General features: G+C 38.3%; 1 protein-coding gene across 4 annotated transcripts in view; it reads right to left on the bottom strand.

Moving 5' to 3' along the window:
• Positions 1-20543, bottom strand: part of rasgrf2b (Ras protein-specific guanine nucleotide-releasing factor 2b) — a 70579-nt gene that overhangs the window by 23461 nt on the left and 26575 nt on the right. For all 4 annotated transcript variants that reach the window (XM_060884095.1, XM_060884096.1, XM_060884098.1 and 1 more), the window contains exons 4-10: positions 12126-12215; positions 11294-11547; positions 10485-10564; positions 9626-9819; positions 7224-7333; positions 6933-7051; positions 569-729 (exon numbers count right to left, since the gene is read on the bottom strand). In XM_060884095.1, the coding sequence (XP_060740078.1) occupies positions 569-729; positions 6933-7051; positions 7224-7333; positions 9626-9819; positions 10485-10564; positions 11294-11547; positions 12126-12215 (1008 nt within the window). The remainder of the gene's footprint in view (positions 1-568; positions 730-6932; positions 7052-7223; positions 7334-9625; positions 9820-10484; positions 10565-11293; positions 11548-12125; positions 12216-20543) is intronic.

The following is a 20543-nucleotide window of genomic DNA, read 5'->3' as shown; positions in this document are numbered from 1 at the left end:
TATTTAAACTGTGAAACTTATAAAAGTACAATTGCAGAAAATTACAACCTCTTGTGAGCTATCACTGATTCATGGGTCAGAATGGCTTATCATTTAAAATGTTCAATTTAAAGAGAGCTTCGCTCCACAGAGTCTGTTACATTTTTCTCCTCCACTGTAACTGCCATTTCTTTTGCCTCTAGTCATAATAATAACATTTCAAAATTCACAGTTAGAGCTGAAACAGCAGATTTGGTGTTATTTAAATTTGAAATGGAGGAATAGCTGTGTGCAGACGCGTGTTCTCTAAAGATAGCTGAGAATAAGCCCGAGTGAGAGTGTGGGCTGGAGAGTAAAAAGCATATATGGAGAGGTTGTCATCTGTGTTTTACATTCCTGACCTGAGAATCATAATAGTCAATTTTGCTGCTGCATTTTAGACTGAAATGTTAAATGCTAAGGCAAAGTTCAAAATCATAACTGACTTTGAATTTACATAAAAGAGAGCCGCTGTATGTGTAAGAGAGAATCACTGTGTGTGTGTGTGTGTGTGTGTGTGTGTGTGTGTGTGTGTGTGTGTTTGACTCACTTTGAGCAGGTGCAGCTTGCCTCCTGAGCTACGGGTACAGATGAGAAAATGCTTGGTGAACAGGAAGCACTGCCTGTCTCCTTCTTTCTTCAGGGACAGGGAACCCAGTCGCACCTTGCTGAGCTTCCCTCTCTCCACAGAGGGAAGCTGGATCAAAGAGCCTGGGGCAGAAAAGGGAGGAGAGAGAAGGAGAGAAAGAGAGAGAGAGAGAGAGAGAGAGAGAGAGAGAGCGAGAGAGAGAGAGAGTGTGTAAAGTAGTAAACAACAATGCATAATCTGTTTGCTAAACACAAAGCTCAGAAACACACACTGTTGTATCTCTGCAATTGTATGTAAGCTCTATAAAGTTCAAATCGTTTACATAAAAGTTTCTATTTTAAAGAACCTAGGGGTTGTGCAGGCAACCTAACTTTTTATACCTATCTTTCTCATTTGTGAAGCACTCTTTACCAACGAGGCCTCAGACCGGACTTGGGTCTCTGATTGGGCCTGTGATCATTGAGTGGTGGCTGATTAGTCATCCAAAGTAATACATGTGTCACAATCTTTTCAGAGATCTTTGTGCTGCAAATTATCAAAATACATTGTTGCATCTGTTACATCTTAAGTTTAATCCCTGCAAATGGTTGACATTGACTGCAACACTGGATTATGGAACTGGATTCATCTTGTCACTCAAGTGCAAGTCATCAAACTGTCACATAATTACATATATGTCTGCTGATTAATTCCACACAGGAGGATATGTAACATCTTCAAACACTGGTAGAAAATAGTATAGATAAAATGCAAAAAATGAATGAATCCAGAGTTTTGGGGTATTATAATCAGGGAACAGAAAAAAGCCTGTCCAACCCTTGGAGTTCACACCAAAAGCTTAACAGGACACAACGATTAATAGTAAAAACAGATGATAGCAGCACAAGACAATTATGTGGAAGCTTGAGACAACACTTCAAATAGTGAAATTTTTATATTTTCCATTATATATTTCTGAAAACTGAAGGTCTTTCTGAACTGAAATTCAGACATAACACGTTTCAATAAGACATAACACTGAAGCCTTTTTTAAAAACCTGGTTATTCCCCAAAGTGAAAATATTCCCTTCTGACTGCACTGAACGGTGCCTGTGACAAATCCCCCTGAGCGCCCTGCATGTTTCCCACTCTGGCAATCTCTGTTTGTGTGTTTATTTTGATATGTGCTGTTGTTTTGGTTTTGGTCACGTCTCTGCCTACTGTCTTGCCATTGGTTTATTTCCCAAATGTGTCTACCTATTCTTAGTCCCTCTGCCCTTGATTCAACCTTTCTCTTGCTTTGTTTACTTGCTTATATGTCAAGTCAAGTCAAGTGGATTACTGTCATTTCAGTCATACACAACTAATACACTACAAAGTGAAACAAAACAACATTCCTTTATTTACATTTTGCCAGATGACCTTTTCTAGAGCCACTTATATTTTATCTCATTTTATTCAACTGAGCAATTGAGTGTTCGGGGCCCAGAAGTGGCAGCTTGGTAGACCTGGGATTTGAACTCTACAACATCTGACAGGATCAGAGTGCTACACAGAACAACACAGAAAGTACAAGAAATTACACCAACCTACACAGGACTACATAAAGTGCTGTGGTATAATAATTTCTAAAATGGGACAAAAGTGCAGCACCGACTGGTCACAGGTACAGTATAGTGTAGAATAAAGTGCAAAAAGATATTTCAATATCAATATACTAATAACTGATGCACAGTTGCGGGTCAGCAGAGTGAACTGCAGTGGACTGAGTAGAAAGCCCTGGAGGGCCCAAGTGTTCAGAGTGATGGGTTGGACATGCTGTTCCTGATCCGAGCTGACTGATGTCTCCCATCCAGGTACAGAGGGAGATGACCAGGTTCAGCTTTCCTATCAGACAAATAATATTTCATCTGATTGGAATGCTGTGTGTTTCTAAACCAATTTTTGTCCGTTCCTGAGTTCTGATAGATGCTCTATATTTTATGCGTCCACTTTTGGTGTTCTAAATCCCTTTATATACTTTGATGACATTTTGTAGATTACTCTTGATAAAGAGCACTCTGAGAATACACACTCACATTCTGAGTATACACAATCACATCCTGACTGCATGTTACAGCACCAGTGAACTGACTGTTAAAACCAACTTCTATTAATTGATTTAATGTGTAACTTAAAAAATCTAAAAATAATTCTAATAATATGAATATGATGATTTCTGTCCTTATGCCCACCTAGAGCTGCTTTTGTAGCTCAATTTTTTTTTAATTTTATTTATTTATTTATTTTGACAGTAAGCCTAGGCAGGACAAGAAAGTAATAAAAACTACTCATATAATGTGTTTGCCAGAATCGAGCTGCATTGACTTACGATGAATTTGCCAAGGCTGCAAGATAGTTATATCCTCTAGTTTGAGTCAGAGAATTTAATGCTTAGAATGTAGTTTGGGACACTGCCCTGAATTCTCTTTTAAACGTGTGTAACTTTAATTTGGTGTTGAAGGATACACAGTGTAACCAAAAAAAGAGAGTCGCTTATAATAGCTTTTTCCACCAGAGACAGAAAAATCTTGAAAAATTTTGTGGCTTTGTATAATTGAATTTCACTAGAATAACTAGGATTTTAAAATAAGGATTTTAAGTGCAACTGAAAATCAATACTCTTAATTACATTTCAATGAAAAAGGTCATAATTTTTCATTTTCTTATAATTCCATATAGACTTTCCAAGCAGTCAGTGCAATCTCAATATTTATTTTTACGGATACCACACAATCATCTTTACTCACTTGTTCAAACAAGTGAATATATCTTTGGATGGTGCAAGAAGAGCTAATCTAAAGAGAACCTTCCCATTTATCCATATATGTAGAATCAAAATGAGAATTTTCATGCTTTCTACTGCATAAGTCAATCAGACAAAATGTTCTAAACTTCTGTCCCTGTTTTTTGTCATGTAACTTTACAGTGTATGCTTTGTGTAAATGAGACCGCTGGTGGGTGGGCACAGGGTGGGCACAGGGGGGGCACAGGGTGGACAGTCTATACCTAAAATATGTTGCATTCTGTTATACGCTGATGTATTTGTTAATGTGGGTTTTGAAAAAAATAGATTTGATCTCTATAATCTGAAGGTTCCAACTGTTTAAACAAAGAAAACCTTCTTTAACATCTTTACTTTTTTGCTGGACCTATGTGTAGGCAGTGAAAATGATGAGGCAGGCATCTGTGTCACAGCAAGGCATTTACAGGACAATTTAAAATAAACAAAATAAGATTTGTTGGTCTTTGCAATTGGTTGGACTTTTAAGCTTGATTGAATGTGTGTGTGCTTTGAATGTGATGGTGAAATCTAAGCAGACTTCAGTTGTTAAAAAATGGACATTACAGTAACAAATCAGTGGAGCTTTTGCAAGGTCTCTGCTATCCAATGTGAAGTGAGAAGAAAGAAGGAAGATAAAACAAGCTCACCAATTCTAAAAAAAAATTCTCAAAACGTTGTCCATGATCATAACATGCACCGACCATTAACTAAGCATCTGCTGGGTTCAGTATCTGACATATAATCCAGACTAATGGTGATGCACTCTGACCATATGTTTAAAAAAGATCCTGTGCATCCTGAAATGCGCCTTTCATGAGCAGCCCCTGTTATAATTATGCAACCCTTTATTACAAAACACTGTGTCCACCTTCAAGAAGTCCTGCGAAAGCTAAGCAATGTTCTTTTCTTGGCATAGTGCAATCATGGTCCAGATGCATCCAATCACCAAATTGTAAAAATATGTTCATTTATTCTTATGTCTCTTCTAAAGAAGCCAGATCAAGAAAAATTCTTCACGTTACACTAAAATGACAGAGTAACAAAAAGTCTCTCTAAGACTGAAAACAAGTGCAGCCACTAATTTCCACAGTCGTAAGTATGGATTGCTATTGATCCAGAGCTCAAAAAGGTTGTCATCCTTTTTTTTTTTTTTTTGAAATCACAGAATTTATGATTCATTAAATATCTCCAAGAAATATCTCAGGAATGACCGATTGAGGCACTACTACTGCATGTCATCCTTCATTTATTTGATCTCAAAAATAATGCATGGATCGTAACTAGGAACATGTACAGGTTTTGCTTATAAACAGCTTTATGTTTTAGACAGTTACTCAGAGGTTAATCACTCGATAAACACGTAATATACAGCAGAAATATTCAACTAAAAATGCCAGTTACATGAAATTCCTTACTTACAAAGAAACTAACATGACTGAACATTTTTCGTGTTTCTTTTAATGCTTAACCATTAATCATTAGTTTATAGTTAAAAAGTTTAAAGTGGCTATGATTTGCTTCACTTTATGCCACAGGCTATGAAATAGTACATGACTAATATTTTTCTTCTCACATGGATTGTACCTGCAAAATTGGTTCGATTTCCTAAAACAAAACAAAACAAAAAAAAAGAAGAACACACATTATTCAGACCAAGATAAAGCATTCTCTTTAGATGAATGCATGAATGCCATCAACGCACCACACAGTGTCGTGCAAACTTCCTCCTGTACATTTCAATGTTAATAAAAGTAAACTTTCTTAGTCCTACATGCTTCTTATTTGAATATAAATGTAAAATTTCCTGTACTCAAATAAAAACCACTCCTATTCACTCATATGATCAGCTGCCAAGATGCCAAGAAATGACCTTGTATGCACCCAGAATCCACTCCAAGATACAAGTCAGAAAGAGCTCATTCCCAAAAATGCTTCAGTATCACAAGGCAATACGTTTAGAACTCTAAATGAATAACCTTCATCAATTGTAAGTTTGGGAGCAGCAGCAGGACCATCACTGAACAAAGGGTATACGTGACTGTGATTATCATTTAAACTATAGTATCACCTGACCATTTGGGTGATAACGCCTGTAACAATCCCAAGCCAAGGTGAACGTGACCATGATTAACATGACCATGGAATAAAATTCTTCTTCATTAAGATCTTCACCCTCACCGTTTTATTTTCTTACAATGTTGTTTTGAATTTAAATAGCGGTGTGTGTGTGTGTGTGTGTGTGTGTGTGTGTGTGTGTGTGTGTGTGTGTGTGTGTGGGTGTCTGTGACTCACATTGAGCAGGTGCAGCCAGCTTGCCTCCCGAGCTACGGTGTGTGTGAGACAACATTTACTTTTTGAACTTGAAAATATTGACATGACTGGCTGAAAAATGTCAATGACAAAAATAATACATACATACTCATAAAAGTCTGAAAGCACTCTGCCACTCTCTCTCTCGACTAAATCATTGATCAAATTCATTGCATAAGCTACAAGCCATAACAATGTGGCTGATCGTAAAATAAACATTATCAGCCAAGTCCACTTCATCCCAGAGTAAAACCAATTTCAATATGAATTTTATGGGTTGTTTTACAGTCAGTTATTTTACCTGGAAATAACCATTAATTTGTGACTCCTTGTGATTTTGAAATGCTGTGATTTGCACAAGGTATTATTGTTAGCACATTTAGTCATTTCTCACTCTCATCTGCAATGCAAAACATTACAGGATACAAGACATTAATCACCTTTACTGTCTCATGACACCAATACTTTCTTATCCTGAGCACTCAGGGTTAATGCAAATCCAATATTTATCCTGTTTGATCTTTCTTTTAACAAATAAATATTTACACATCATAAAACAGTAATAAATCTCTAAAACACCTCTTAGTCAATATGGGGAATCGGTCAGTAGAGATTCTCACTGAAAGTGGGGCTACATTCATTGTATCTGACACTATAGCTTATAATATGTTTAATTTGCTTTTTTTTTTTACTTTGCATGAATACATTCATTACATGAAATGTCATTAATTCACTCTGAATAGGGCTCAGTTGTCAAGCTGGATACGAAACAGATTTATTTATATACATTTACACAAATGTTCTTTTCATTAAAAACGTATTAGTAGCAACAAAGAGCTACAGAATTTGTGAAAAATTCCATATAAGGTGATGCACTAATGTACATCTCAACTTAAAAAAAAATTGTCTCCAGATTTATTATAAGGTTAAATTATATTTCAGTTTTGTCTTTGATAAATCACTGGCCTCATTTTCAAACACCAATCAATTTACTGCGATATATCGTACTACATGCTTAAGATTTACACCTAGGATTAACTCCAACTCCTCACAAAGAGCAGTTCAGTAAACTTTGACAACGCATGTTACTCCCAGCATAACTCCCAGCTAGATTCTTTCAGACTTACACATACTGTTAAAAACCTTAACCCTAACCGGCCCTAAAGTTCAGGAGAGGTTCACAGCAGGATCTTTGTGGTGAATGGAACTCACCTTGTCTCACAAATGTCTGACTGGTGTCAAGAAGGATGTCGCAACCTTCCACAATCATGCGCTCGATAGCCAGGTTCTTGCGGATGTTCTCAGTGTCACTCACCTCATCGTGCATCACTCTGAACACACAAAGACACAAAGATTTGGACTCCTTCTGACAATGAATATGGATAAGCAGATTTAGACACAATTCAGCTTATCAATAAAAAAATCACATCACATCTCTTCAATATTCATTCCATTGACAGGCTAAAAAAATGTCAAGCAGCCATCATGTCTATACTAAATTACCTGGACAGCTCTTCAAGCTTCGACTTGGCAAACTCCAGACTCTTCCGCTCTACATGCTCATGCGGGGTATGAGCCAGGAGTTCATGCAGAGTTATAATATAGCGTGGAATCTGGAAAAAAAAAAAACAGTGTAAAAAGAATAAGAATGTACATTTTTATTTCTTCATTGTATTTTTTCTTCACAGAATAACAAGGGTACAGATTTAAAAAAAAAACATTCACTACAAGTTAAGATTCTGCAAGATAATGTCAAAACAAAGCAAAGTACATATCATAGAACTGGGTTAGAAATAGAAAAGGGTAAATAAATAATTGTAAGTAATCTATTTTTGTCTTCCCTGCTCTTTTTCTATTAAATCTGCTAATTGATTCGACTAATCAACTGTCTGTTTCATAAAAGTAAAATAATAAATAAATAATAAAATAAAATAATATAAACCAAATGGAAAAACTATTCTTACCAGTTAAAAAATAATAACAAATACATATCTTTTAAATAATTGAGTAAATAAATAATAAAAATAGTATAAATATAAACACAACTATACATGTTATAATTAAATTATTTAATAAATAAATAAAGTGGTTGAGAGTACTATAGAGTCAGTACATTCTCCATGAAGGGAATCCATACTTCATCATGTTTTTAAGAAACCTTTGAGTGAGAATCTAATATTTTCAAGCTTTTAACAAATAAATCTCATCAATCCAAACGAGTAGAACTGAAATGCGTTTCCAAATAATAATCTACCTAATAAAGATACTCGGTAAGACACTCAGCAGCATGAAAAGTCCTCTCTAAAGATGGCTGAAAGTGGATTTGGATCAAGGGTTATGCTGAAGTCACCCAGTAATTTGAATATTGTAGACCAGTATTTAAATAGTTTTGGACAAGCCCACAGTGTACTGTATGAGGAGCTCAGCCAGAGAGTGTTTGTATCAACTATATGCATCACTAACACCGGAGTATATCTTAACGAGCTTGGCATTAGTATAATAGATCCTGTGCACTGGAACAAGTCCTAACTTTTCTTCAGACAACTCGACCCAACCTAGGCCTTCTCCCCAACCATTCTTAAGCTGAGCAAGAAAATCCAGGGTTGTAGTATCAATCAGCTTAGACAGTAGAGATACAATGTTTTATATGAGGACCAAATTGAGCTATGCTGGAAAAGGATGAATGGTCATCTTAACTAACCAGCCAGTGAGAGATAGAGGGAGGCAGAATCAGTGCTCCATATCAGACTCATATCTGGAAATTTGAGACAAACATAGACTTAGTGATGGATATCACAAGGTATTTGAACCCTTTACCCAAAAGTGAATGTGGGATGTTGAGAATCTGGGAATTCACAGGGAGCAGCTCACTCTTTTAAAAGCTGAACTTGTACTTGAGATTTTTTGTGAACAATACCCTTTAAGTCTATGTTCTTTCGAAGTCAGATCACTAAAGACTCAATTGCAAGGAGGGGGAAACTTAAGCTAGTAGCTCAATGAAGTGAGAAAAGGGATGAGAGCACGCCGTAATTTTGCACTGTCACTGAATCAACTTATTCAAGAAATTTGATCCAGGAAATTAACTCATCCAGAAGCCACATTTTTCCATTACAAGGAAAAGGTATCTCCACTTTACTGTGTTAAAAGCCTTCTTAACTTCAAGAGATACAGTAACTCACCCACCCGCTGGTACATCTAAGCTGGGCGTATTAAGAAAATGATTTGGGGGAGCACTTGTGACAGGTGCAGTGATAAAATCATCACTGAGTGGGATAGAGGGAGTTTTCAAATAAATATATGAAAAAATATGTTGTTGATTTTATGGATCATATTTTATTTTACCTTGTGTTGTATTCATTCCAGGAATGAACCAAGATCCTATAACTGTGGGCCTATAGTTTCCCTGATTTATCATCCATTTCAAAGATGCACAGACTAGATAGAAGCAAGCATAGTTCAGCATTGTTTGTAGTCAAAAGGTTAAGTTTTGCTTGTAGATAATGCCCTTACTGTATTTAGAGCCATCACAGATTTGGGAGGTCCTACACTATTAAATCTGATCTTTTTTCTTCTTTTTTCTCGTTCTGGAAAAATCTGAAATGTTCTGAAACCTCAAGTAGTCTTCTTAAAGGATCCCTGGTTAATGTTGGACTTCTCACCAATTCTTAAAAGTGCAATTTGTGAAATTAGAAATGAATGAATGGAAAAAATAAGAAATAGAATTGTCCCTGTTTAGGAGAAGGTGTGGCAGACGTTGTCTGAAATACAGCAAGTATGGTTGAACTGTGAATGTTGTGAAAATAAATAAAAAAAAGCAATAAACTGGCTTGTGTTTATACATGACAATATAGCAATAGATAAAAATTATTCTCTTTTGTAGATGGATTGTAAAGTGTTGGTCATACCTGAAACATGGGGTACGTGAGGAAGGTTTCTAGCATCCGTCCCTCACATGCAGCGTTGGACTCATATTGTTTCAACAGCTTGTCAAAATCCCTGTTCTGTTTACAGTTCGCTAAAACCTGCAAGCTGTACTGGTGGTTCCGCACAAATTCCTGGTAGATGTTCAGCATAGGCAGCAAAATGTCGAAAAGATCGGCTAAAGGGAGGGATGGACAGCGTCAGGCACTTTAACACTGAGACAGGTTTACCTGGATATACAGGTCTACACTAATTTGTTACTGAACATCAAAGTTAACATTTTAAAGTTTGGTAGTAAAAAGTATTTATACAATACTCCCAAACTAACTAGAGTCTAATGGCCTAAAAAATGTTACATAATATTTTCAGAACACTGCAAAACATCACCTAGAACCACTGTGTTCAGAAAGCATTTTGCTAACTGTAAATTGCCTTTCAAACATACAAAAGGAAGTTTTTTTGTGATAAATCCACCTAACTGATGTAACTGTAAAAGAACTGGACCCCAATCTGAGAGCCAAGGTCATCAAACAAGCCTTGGTTTTATTGGCAGGTTTGGAGAATGCTTATCTTGGCCTTCAGAGCTGGAATGATGAGACAACGTTTTGTGAGGATTTCATTGTTGTGCGAGTGTGTGTGTCTGCAGACGGTGAGATAGCAGGAAGTCAGACGTCACTGACTGTGTTTAACTAAGGCGCTGTGCATCAATTGAGGAGGTTCGTCCTTGATGTTTGAACTGACAGCTCACTGTGCGTCTTTTGCTGAGAATAACGCTAAAATGTAGTATGATGGTAAAATGCAGCAATCAGGCTCTGAACAGAGAAACGAATAGAGATTGCTTACCTAAAACCAGTGTGGGCCAATTTGCTATCCTTGCCTTCAAACCTTGGTGGAATATCTCGTGCAAAAACATGATTGTTTCACTAAAGACATAAAGAGGAAATGAACAGGGTAAAAAAATCTTTGTACTCTTGTTTTATAAACTAATTTTTCACATAGAATTGAAACTCGGACATTTGGGAACAAAACCCCCAACTATATACACAAATACCCCACACTATACACACACACATACATACACCCATCCACACAATTACACTCCTATACCCCCACTCTGTATACACACCCACACCCACACCCATCCACACAACTACAAACCTATACCCTCACACTATACACACACGCCACAAACACATACATACACACACCCACACAATTACACATGTATACCCCCACACTGTACACAAACCCACACATACATACATACACACATACACACATAAATACATACACACACACTGATATACATGTGTGTAGTTGCGTGGATGGGTGTGGGTGTATATGTATGTATGTATGTATGTATGTATGTATGTATGTATGTAAGATAAGATAAGATAAGATAAACCTTTATTTCCCCATTGTGGGACGAATAAAGGTATATCTTATCTTATCTTATCTTATCTTATCTTATCTTATCTTCTTATCTTATCTTATCTTATCTTATCATACATACATACATACATACATACATATACACCCACACCCATCCATGCAACTACACACCTATACCCCCACACTATACACACTCACACCCATCAACACAGATACCTACACATACACTCAAATACAGTAGTTACGCAAGACAGACACACCTGTTGAGGAAGATGCTGCTGACATCATCATGGCTAATGGGAGGTTTTTTAGAGCTAGCAGCCATGCGGAGCGGCCGGAGGAAGCAGTTTACCAGGATGGACAGCTGGTGGACATACTCCGTCTCAGCCTCCACCATGTTAAATACGATCTGGTTTCTCTTCCTCATGCTTTCTGCATGAGGAGAGCAAATGTAGTCCTGAACTATGATCTTCCACTTCCTCCGACACAGCCAGCCACGCATGAAACTCTGAACCTAGAGAAGAGGTATGGGTCAATTGCAGAGTAAATAAACTCTTACTCAAAAAAATCTAATCATGATGATCATCATAGATATTATTTCAAGCCCTGGAGAATGTAGAATGGGAAAAAGCCAGAGTAATATAAGACACCAGACTGGTAGTTGCTGAAGTAAAAAGTTTTTTCCCCAGTTGTCTCCCTGGTTTTGTTCTTAGCAGTATGCCATCCCTTACACACATTGTATATTTTGTTCTTTTGTACTCCAAGCTATGGACTGTCTGTCTTTTCTGTTGCACCACTCAGCAACCCAGCTACATATGAAAAAGTAAGATACATATGTACTTTGCACTATACTCTGTTGAAATAATGTTTTCTAAATTAAGTGGTGCTCAAAACAGGCCAAAATGGTTAGAGTCTTTGGTTTCATGATTCAATGCTGGCAACAGTTATGCTCTTTTTATTCAGATTTGAATCAGATGACAGCATTGAGTTTTATATATTAGTGATGTTTTGTAAAAGCATTTTCCTCAGCTTTGGGAAAGTAAAGAAGCATAATTTAGAGTTTTGCATAGGGTGCCTGATAGACCTTGCTACCTTTTTTATCTTCTTGATGTCTGGATCATCTTCTTCATGGTTCACTTGGTAAGGACGCATCCTCTCCTTGGTTTTGTTCAAGGCTACAATCTTGAAGAAAAGTCAGACAGGTATAATAATAAATAACACAAACACACTCTTACACATGTTTAAAAATATACAGCCTAAATTGTAAAATACATGGCCTAATACATGGCCTAATCTCTATGCATGGCATCTATATGATTAGCAGTTTCTTATTCACTCATTCATTCATTCGTACATTTCTCATTTGTGATGGCTCTAGAGGTGAACTAAGAGTGAGGTAGGAATACACTCGGGATCGGATGTCCATCACAGGGCATCAGGCAACCACCATTTTACACCTGGAACAATTTTCTACCTCTTCACATGTTTTTGGGTGGACAGAGAAAACCAAACAGCCCTGAAACCCATGTAGAGACATGGAAAGAAGATGTAAAACTCTTTATAAATAGTAATCTGAGCTAAGAACTGAACTGAGAAACCTGGAACTATGAGGTATGCCTGTTTGAAAGGTGTTTGGTGTGATCCTAGTTCAATCACCTCAATTGCCTCTCTTAGGTGCCAAAATCCTGTGCAGCTAATGTCCTGACATTATAGTCACAATGAAAGATTCTCACTTGTTGAACAAATCATAGCATGGGAATAGGAATAGTTTAAAGAGAATACCAGAATAATATCAATTCAAAATGTTTATGTTGTATAAGTTTTAGATGCTTGTTGTTCAGTCCAGCTTTTCTGATGGGCTATGTTGTTGCTCTTACTGAAATAAAGACATTCACCAATTTTGAACAAGTTCTTTTCCCCTTACAAGTGGCAATGCTACCTGTTGCAGCACTGTGCCATCCCTGAGCAATTAATACAAACCAGAAAATCTACCAGTGTCTGAGAAGGAAAACAATGAAACGGTTTTCTGGAGATTTCTATCTGGTAATAAAAGACAAAGAAATTTTTTTAATTAAAATACTCTATGCAGAGTGTTGGGGTATGACAATACATTAATAGTTATAGTTATAGATAAATGGTTATATACTATACTGATGCAATAAGAAATGATACAGTATGTTATGATGCAGTGGTGTCAAGATATGATACACTTTTTATATTTTGACATTTCTTACATTCTTATGATACAGCAAACATAAGGATTATCTGAAAATGTTTTTAGTTTTCCATTTCATTTAGTTTTAATTCTCAATTTATCAAAATACGACTTAACACAAAAAACAAAAGCTGTGCAATAAATGTGGTGAAAAATATAACAGATTAATTTACAGCATTAGCTCTCTGGCTTTCAGTAATGTGTAAGGTTGTCGGGTCTCAGCAAAATGTCCACACAAAACATAAAAATAACCCTGGTGGATTAAATTCAACCCGAATTCAATCCAACCCCATTTTCCTGGTGTAATTCCACTCGACTACAAACTGTCGTAGAAAGGACATTATTTACTGTCCATTGTCACCTAAATGAGGATGGGTTCCCTTCTGAGCCTCTCAAGGTTTCTTCCTCATTTCATCTCAGTGAGTTTTTCCTTGCCAGGGCCTCAGGCTTGCTCGTTATGGATAGATGTTAGAGATAAACAGTAACTTTTATTCTGTTTCTATACTTCTCCAAAGCTGCTTTGAGACATAATCTTTCTTGTTATTTATTTAACCTGGACTGAAGTACGGCAGACATTTTTTAAAGCAGCAAACTATGAGAGTCTCTGTGTTTTTGTCTACATTACGTTGGTCCTCATTCATCAATATTAGCACTGACTAGCACGCTAGTATGCTAGTGTTTTGGCTCATTAAACCCCTGTGCTTAGGAGAAGCTTGATTTTTAACAAGCGACCCTCCCCCATCTCTCCTGTTTTAAGATGTACAGAGATGTAAAAATTCCTACAGAGAGAATATGGATTTAACGTATTTTATGACAAATAGCCTGTATTACTATGCACTCTATTGAATGTATTATTCAACATGCAGCTGTATTGAATCAAGTGCCTCATACTTGATCCATATTGTTACACTCCAAGTGACTATATGGTGTAATTAAACTATATAACTGTATAACTGTTCCATAATAACAATTCAGAAATATTTATATTTTTAGATGTTGTGAGTTTTCAACACTTGAGCAATATACTGAAAATTTATGTCATTATTTAGGTTTTGCATAATGTTTAAGCCCATTATCATATCAGAATTTAGTAATAAAGACAAAATGGGCAAATTCTATGGATTCAGCCCTTAAATTAATTAATAATGATGTTTGACTATAGAATTTATGAACTACGTATATATAAAAACAGCCTTTATACTCATATCAGATTATTTCATGAAATCCACCATCACTGACAATCATCCAATCTACAGATTCACTGGATAGCTAGAATACTGATTTTTTTCTTTAATCATAGTTGGAGAATAAGTGGAGAAAGCCAATGATGACTAATCAATTCTTCTTCTGATAATGACCTGTGGTATATAGTCACATAAAACAGAGGCCTCAAACACATAAAAAAGTAAGTTCACTCAGGAATATGGGTCACTAAGAGGATGTGTGGATCCTCTCACAGCAGATAAACATCTCACTTCCTCTCCATGGACAATCTCCATTCTTCACTCAGCCAGCCTCAAATATCACCTCACTGTGCCTTTACCACCTCTTTAATCTGTATGCAAATTACGGTTTAAATGCCCTTTAGGTCATTATCAATGAGCGTGTTTCATGGATACTGGACAACCACACTTCGAGATAATGACTTGCTGCTAAATCAGTATGTAAACTGAATGAAGTCATCTGAATGAAGAACAGCAGATGAGTGTATAAGAACTAAAGCAAGCTTAAAGAAAAATGTGTTAAATGACGGTTATTACCATAAAGTGACCAACGATCATTTCTATACATAGATTTATTGTCTAATATCTAACGTTGACTCATCTCGAATACAGTTAAGTTTAAGAATAACAATCATTTTCTTGAATGGAAAACACATTTACATTTACATTAATGGCATTTGGCAGACATCTTTATCCAGAGTGACTTACAGTAGTGTTTTAAAGTCTTTAACAATAAGTACGCCCTCTTCCTGGCTTACTAGTTCATAGTACATGTACAGTCAGTTTAAAACCCTGTTAAGGAGTGTGATGGCGGCGCATCTCACCAAAAGTCCACACTTCGCCCTAGAAAGTCCGCTGTTAGGAGTAGACAGCGGCAGTGCAGAACCATGGCCAGCGTTGCTGACAACAACACCAGATCCTTCAGCACCAAAGTCAGCTCCTCTGGATTGGAGCATAAAGCTTGGCAGCAAAACTCCCGGCAAAATGCAGCAGGCCAATCAGGAGAACCGCTGTGGTCTTCTGCTGGTCTGTGAATGCCACAGTGGTTCTCCTGCAAGAGCCAGGTTCACGCGCTGACTCCCTTGGCTATTCTTTTTTCCTCCAGCTGAACAAAGCTTCAACTGCGTGCTGAGCCTGCACCATGCTCCTGGTACCGCCATCTTCATATCACCGCTACTGCCTGGAGTCCCTACAACCCCTCGGCTGTGGACCCCCCGGAGCTCCCTCACTGAGGCCAAAATTCTCACCACAATATGGTACGCTAAGATTGCTGCACCTTTTCTGCCCCCTAAGTTTTTTCTGTTTTTGCACCCTAATCTCCGACTCTAATCTTCCATGTACACCCTACTAGAGTGCCCCTATAACATAGGCATTGGATACAGAAGAGGCCCCTAGCTTTAGCGACCAGCAAGTCCTGCAGCCCCTGCTGGAGTCCAGACTCCATCAACATGTGGTTACACAGAAGCTGGCCAAAAGTGTTAAAAGTGCCACCCAGGAACTGCTTGAACTGCTTGAGGTTTACAGGTAGCTTCAATCCTTCTCCCTAATCCCAGCCGCGATGCTCAACGCCAACTCACTAAGTTAATGGTGGAAGACAATGTGGAGGCATTTCTGATCACATTCGAGTGCAATGTGCACCAGGAGGTCCTGAGGAGGCACAAGACAATGACCTGTTGAATCAGGAAATTCTGATCCGCTGTGGCCGATCTTCCATAAACGCTGCCGTTAACTTTTATAAGTTCCGGTACTGTACTATGGGCCATCCGTAGATGGATTAGCTTTTGTGAATCGCAAGACAGTGGCTCCAGTATGACCAGCAGTAATATTACTCGTCCCCAATGCTATCTGCAAATTCCTGGTGAAGTGGCTTACAGGAGGTATGAAAAAACACATGACATGTATATTTTAAGGAAGTTAAGTACTTCATGTAGATCTATGACTTTATTTGTTCTTTGTAGACACCCACTGACTCAACTGTTTGGACATCTAGGGGAAGTTCATTCCACAACAAAGGTTGCAGAACAGAGAAGAGTCTTGCTGCATGCTCTCTCTGTTATATGACACATGATGAGTCCAACTGAGTTGTGATGGGCTGTGAGGGTTGTGCTGAGTGCTTTAAGCTAGCCTTGTCTGGAGTTAAGCCAGTGAGCTTGAGTAGGTCTGAGAGGTTTTAAAACCTAATTAAACTTAACACATTCTAACAAAAGTTTGCTTATGTTCACTGCAGATGCTTACAAACACCTTCAATATATCTTGGTAAACTCTGCTCACAATGTATTACTTTTAATAAATAAGAGAACTCATTAGCATAGACCAACAGACACTTCAGCTAGTCACAAGATTATATCTAACAGAGCCAAGTAGAGAAGAAATCTAAGACAGATATACACAAGTGAAACTCTGGCACTTTTTCAGCTATTCATAATGATAATTCAAAAATCTAAATATAACATAATATATTACTAACATAATATGGGAGGGAGAAGAGAACCATGATCCTGGATGAAGTTCAAAACCTTGAGGAAGAAACGAGAAGAGCAAAATCCATCGAGCTTGCAACCCAAGGTGCCTGGACGAGGTGGAACCTCCCCAACTGTGGCGGCTGGAGCCCTTCCGTATATCGTTTCTACTCCGAGCAGTGTATGACACCTTACCAACCCCAGTCAATTTGCACAGCTGGGGGAGGAGGGCGAACCCACTGTGCAGGTTATGTGGCAGGAGAGAAACAATGGCACACATTCTGTCAGGGTGCAAGACCGCATTGACACAGGGAGATACAGGTGGCGCCATGACAAGGTGCTGTCAGTGCTTGCAGACATCCTGGAGCAAGAAAGGAGGAAGAAACAACCAGCCAGAGTAAGATCATTGCTGAGCACCATTGCCTTTGTGAAAGAAGGCCAAAGACCTGTTGCCCACAGCCAAGCTAAGCAGAACCTTCTGCAGTCAGCAAAGGGATGGGAAATGGAGGTCGACCTGGGGAGGAAACTCCACTTCCCCGAGGCGATACTGGTTACAACTCTAAGACCCAATATCATCATGTGGTCTCCGGAGGGAAGGAAGATCATCATGGTGGAGTTGACGGTGCCGTGGGAGGAGGGCTGTGAGGAAGCTGCTACAGTAAGAGGAAAAGAGCCAAATACCAGCAACTTGTTGAAGATTGTCGGGATAAAGGGTGGACATGTTGGCTGATGACGGTGGAAGTAGGATGTCGGGGATTCCCAGCTCAATCTGTGTAGAATCTATTAACAAAGGTTGGACTGAGAGGTCACTTGAGGAAAGCAGCTGTTCGTAAGCTGGGGGAAGTGGCAGAGAGAGCCTCCTGGTGGCTCTGGCATAATAGAGAGGATAAAAGCTGGAAACTTGGAGGAGAGGGGCAGTGACCTGGCCAGTTACTGCTGACCCACCAACTGGAGGGTGTTGTGGTTAAGGGTCGAAACACCCAGTGAAGGTTGGGCACCACCTGACGACCTCACCTCCAGGCCAAGGCTTCATCCATTAGTAATGGATGTATGTTAGCATCGTAGATGTATTATATAACATAAAGATGAAGATTATTCCATCAAAACACTGTAGATTACTGTTAATAAAGAATATATAGGTAAAAAATAAATCAGTTTACTAATCAAAAATGCAAATTTTATATAATACCTTACAGGGACCTTTAGAATGCTACAGAAATGATTTTAATAAACTACAAGTATAATACTGATAATTGGTTCATATTCCTTAGAGACAAATTCTCCAGAACAGCCTGTAGCACTTGGAAAGACCCAGCAGTGCACTGCAGTATGACTCTAAACCCTCACATCAGTTAATGTGATGCATTATGCATTAAACATTACAGTATGTTGCTTTTAGTGAACTGAGCCCACATTATGTACGCTGTAGTGAACAAGTCTTGTTTACCATGATGCAGAGTAAAACTGTAATTGCTCTTTATGCTATGAATTGATGATATATATGTGTATTAAAGATCACTTTCAAGGTATCACTGCCACAAACAATAAACATTTTTGGAGTCTGATGAACTTTGATAAAAGGCTGTGTCATAAATTAGCTTTAAAAGCAATTTCCACCTTTCACTCCTCACAGCCAGAGGGAATCTATTCAGCATGATTAAGGGAATACTCCAGTAATTTTCAATCAAATCTATATCTAGTGCTTCTGCAATGCTTCAGTTTGGTTTTATTGCTCTGAGAAAGAATGGAGCCCGTTTGCATGTAACTCTTATAATAGAAGTTTCAGGGCACATGGATTATTGTAGAATGATATTTAGGAATTTCTTTGTAAAATGAAACAGTATGTATATTTTTTTAAAATACTTTTTCAGAAGGAAAATGCTTTGGTTTCAAGCTAGAACTTGAATAAAATTACATAAGATCAGCTTAATGGTTAGCACGTTCGCCTCACACCTCCAGGGTTGGGGGTTCGATTCCCGCCTCCGCCTTGTGTGTGTGGAGTTTGCATGTTCTCCCCGTGCCTCGGGGGTTTCCTCCGGGTACTCCGGTTTCCTCCCCTGGTCCAAAGACATGCATGGTAGGTTGATTGGCATCTCTGGAAAAATTGTCCATAGTGTGTGAGTGAATGAGAGTGTGTGAGTCCAGCGATGGGTTGGCACTCCGTCCAGGGTGTATCCTGCCTTGATGCCCGATGACGCCTGAGATAGGCACAGGCTCCCCGTGACCCGAGGTAGTTCGGATAAGCGGTAGAAAATGAATGAATGAAGATCAGCTTTGGTTAGTTACACATCTTTTCAAATGTGACTAAGACCTTTACTGATAAGACCTTTACTTTAATTTGTGTTCTGTTTTCATTTATTAAATATATATTTAAATTGACAGAAATTCACTGCTTTATACTTACGTCATAGGTTAGTTTTAAATAAACAGGTGTGACTTGGTTGAGCACTGGCTACAGATGGAGAGGAAGTGTGTTGAACCAACAAGTAATGAATAAGAATTGTCTCCTGTGTTTTACTACCACCAGTCTACTTATGTGTGTTACTTTGAGACACACAGAGAGAGAGAGAGAAGTCGTTGGAAGTCATAGCTGGCTAATCAAACACACAGAGGCACAAGAGCATGATTTTAACCTTGTACGAGGTGAAAGCCATGAGCTAGTGATGGCTCCTTTTGGTTTGCATTTCTGTTATTTGTTTTTGAAAGTGCAATGTGTATTGGTGCTGAGAAATATAAATAAGTCTGGATTCCCTCCACTGGCAACAGACCAGCCCAGGCTTTGGCCCCATTCTGGCCTGCCAGCTCTCAACCTGCTCCTGAGTAAAAGCTTCAAAACGTAACTGCTGCTCCTTGCACAGGTCAAGAAGCACCTCCTCCACCTCCTGGTACCTCCTGTTGGTACAGGGCACAACTCTGGAGGCAAACAATTTCAGTGGCACTCAAGGGTCACTTAAATTTCATCAAAGTTTTTTAGCCACTTTTATAAACTTAGCAGAACTAATCTAACAGAAATGCACCCCAAATAAATGTGTTGATATATTTTGTTTGTGGTAGTTCTGGACTATTCCTTTAAAACCACACAAGTACATAGCTAGCAAAGGCACTGCTAATTGCTGAAGGAGCAGCAGAATCCTTCAGATCTGTAATTAAGGAATGTAGAAATGCAGGCCTCTCATTTCTTAAATAAATAAATAAATAAATAATAGAGATGAGCCGGATACTCGGCTGAAACGAGTATCCGGTACGGATAAAGCACTTCTGCCGAGTACGAGTATTATACGAGTAATACGAGTCAATATCTGTGCTCGGATTGAATGAAAATCATCATTGGGTAGCTGATTGTGTCAGCATTCTGTGATAGGCTAGTCACAGCGCCCCTCCCCTACACACATACAGATGTATTGTGTTGCTGTGTCTCCCTCTGCTCACTCACAGTCACACACAGAACAGCTCTCTGTCTCTCCCTCAGTCATTCGGGTTCGCGGGTCTTTTCCGTTAACGTTTAGGGTTTCTTCAGCTTTTTTACTTCGGGTTGTAACGTTAATAATACGTATTTACTAACCAGTAGAGTTCTGGTAAACATGGGTTCGTTCAGACGTGGTGCTTGCTTGGT

Source organism: Tachysurus vachellii, chromosome 12, assembly GCF_030014155.1.
Source record: "Tachysurus vachellii isolate PV-2020 chromosome 12, HZAU_Pvac_v1, whole genome shotgun sequence".
In the NCBI taxonomy this organism is placed as follows: Eukaryota; Metazoa; Chordata; class Actinopteri; order Siluriformes; family Bagridae; genus Tachysurus; species Tachysurus vachellii.
This window is presented reverse-complemented; position numbering and strand designations above follow the sequence as displayed.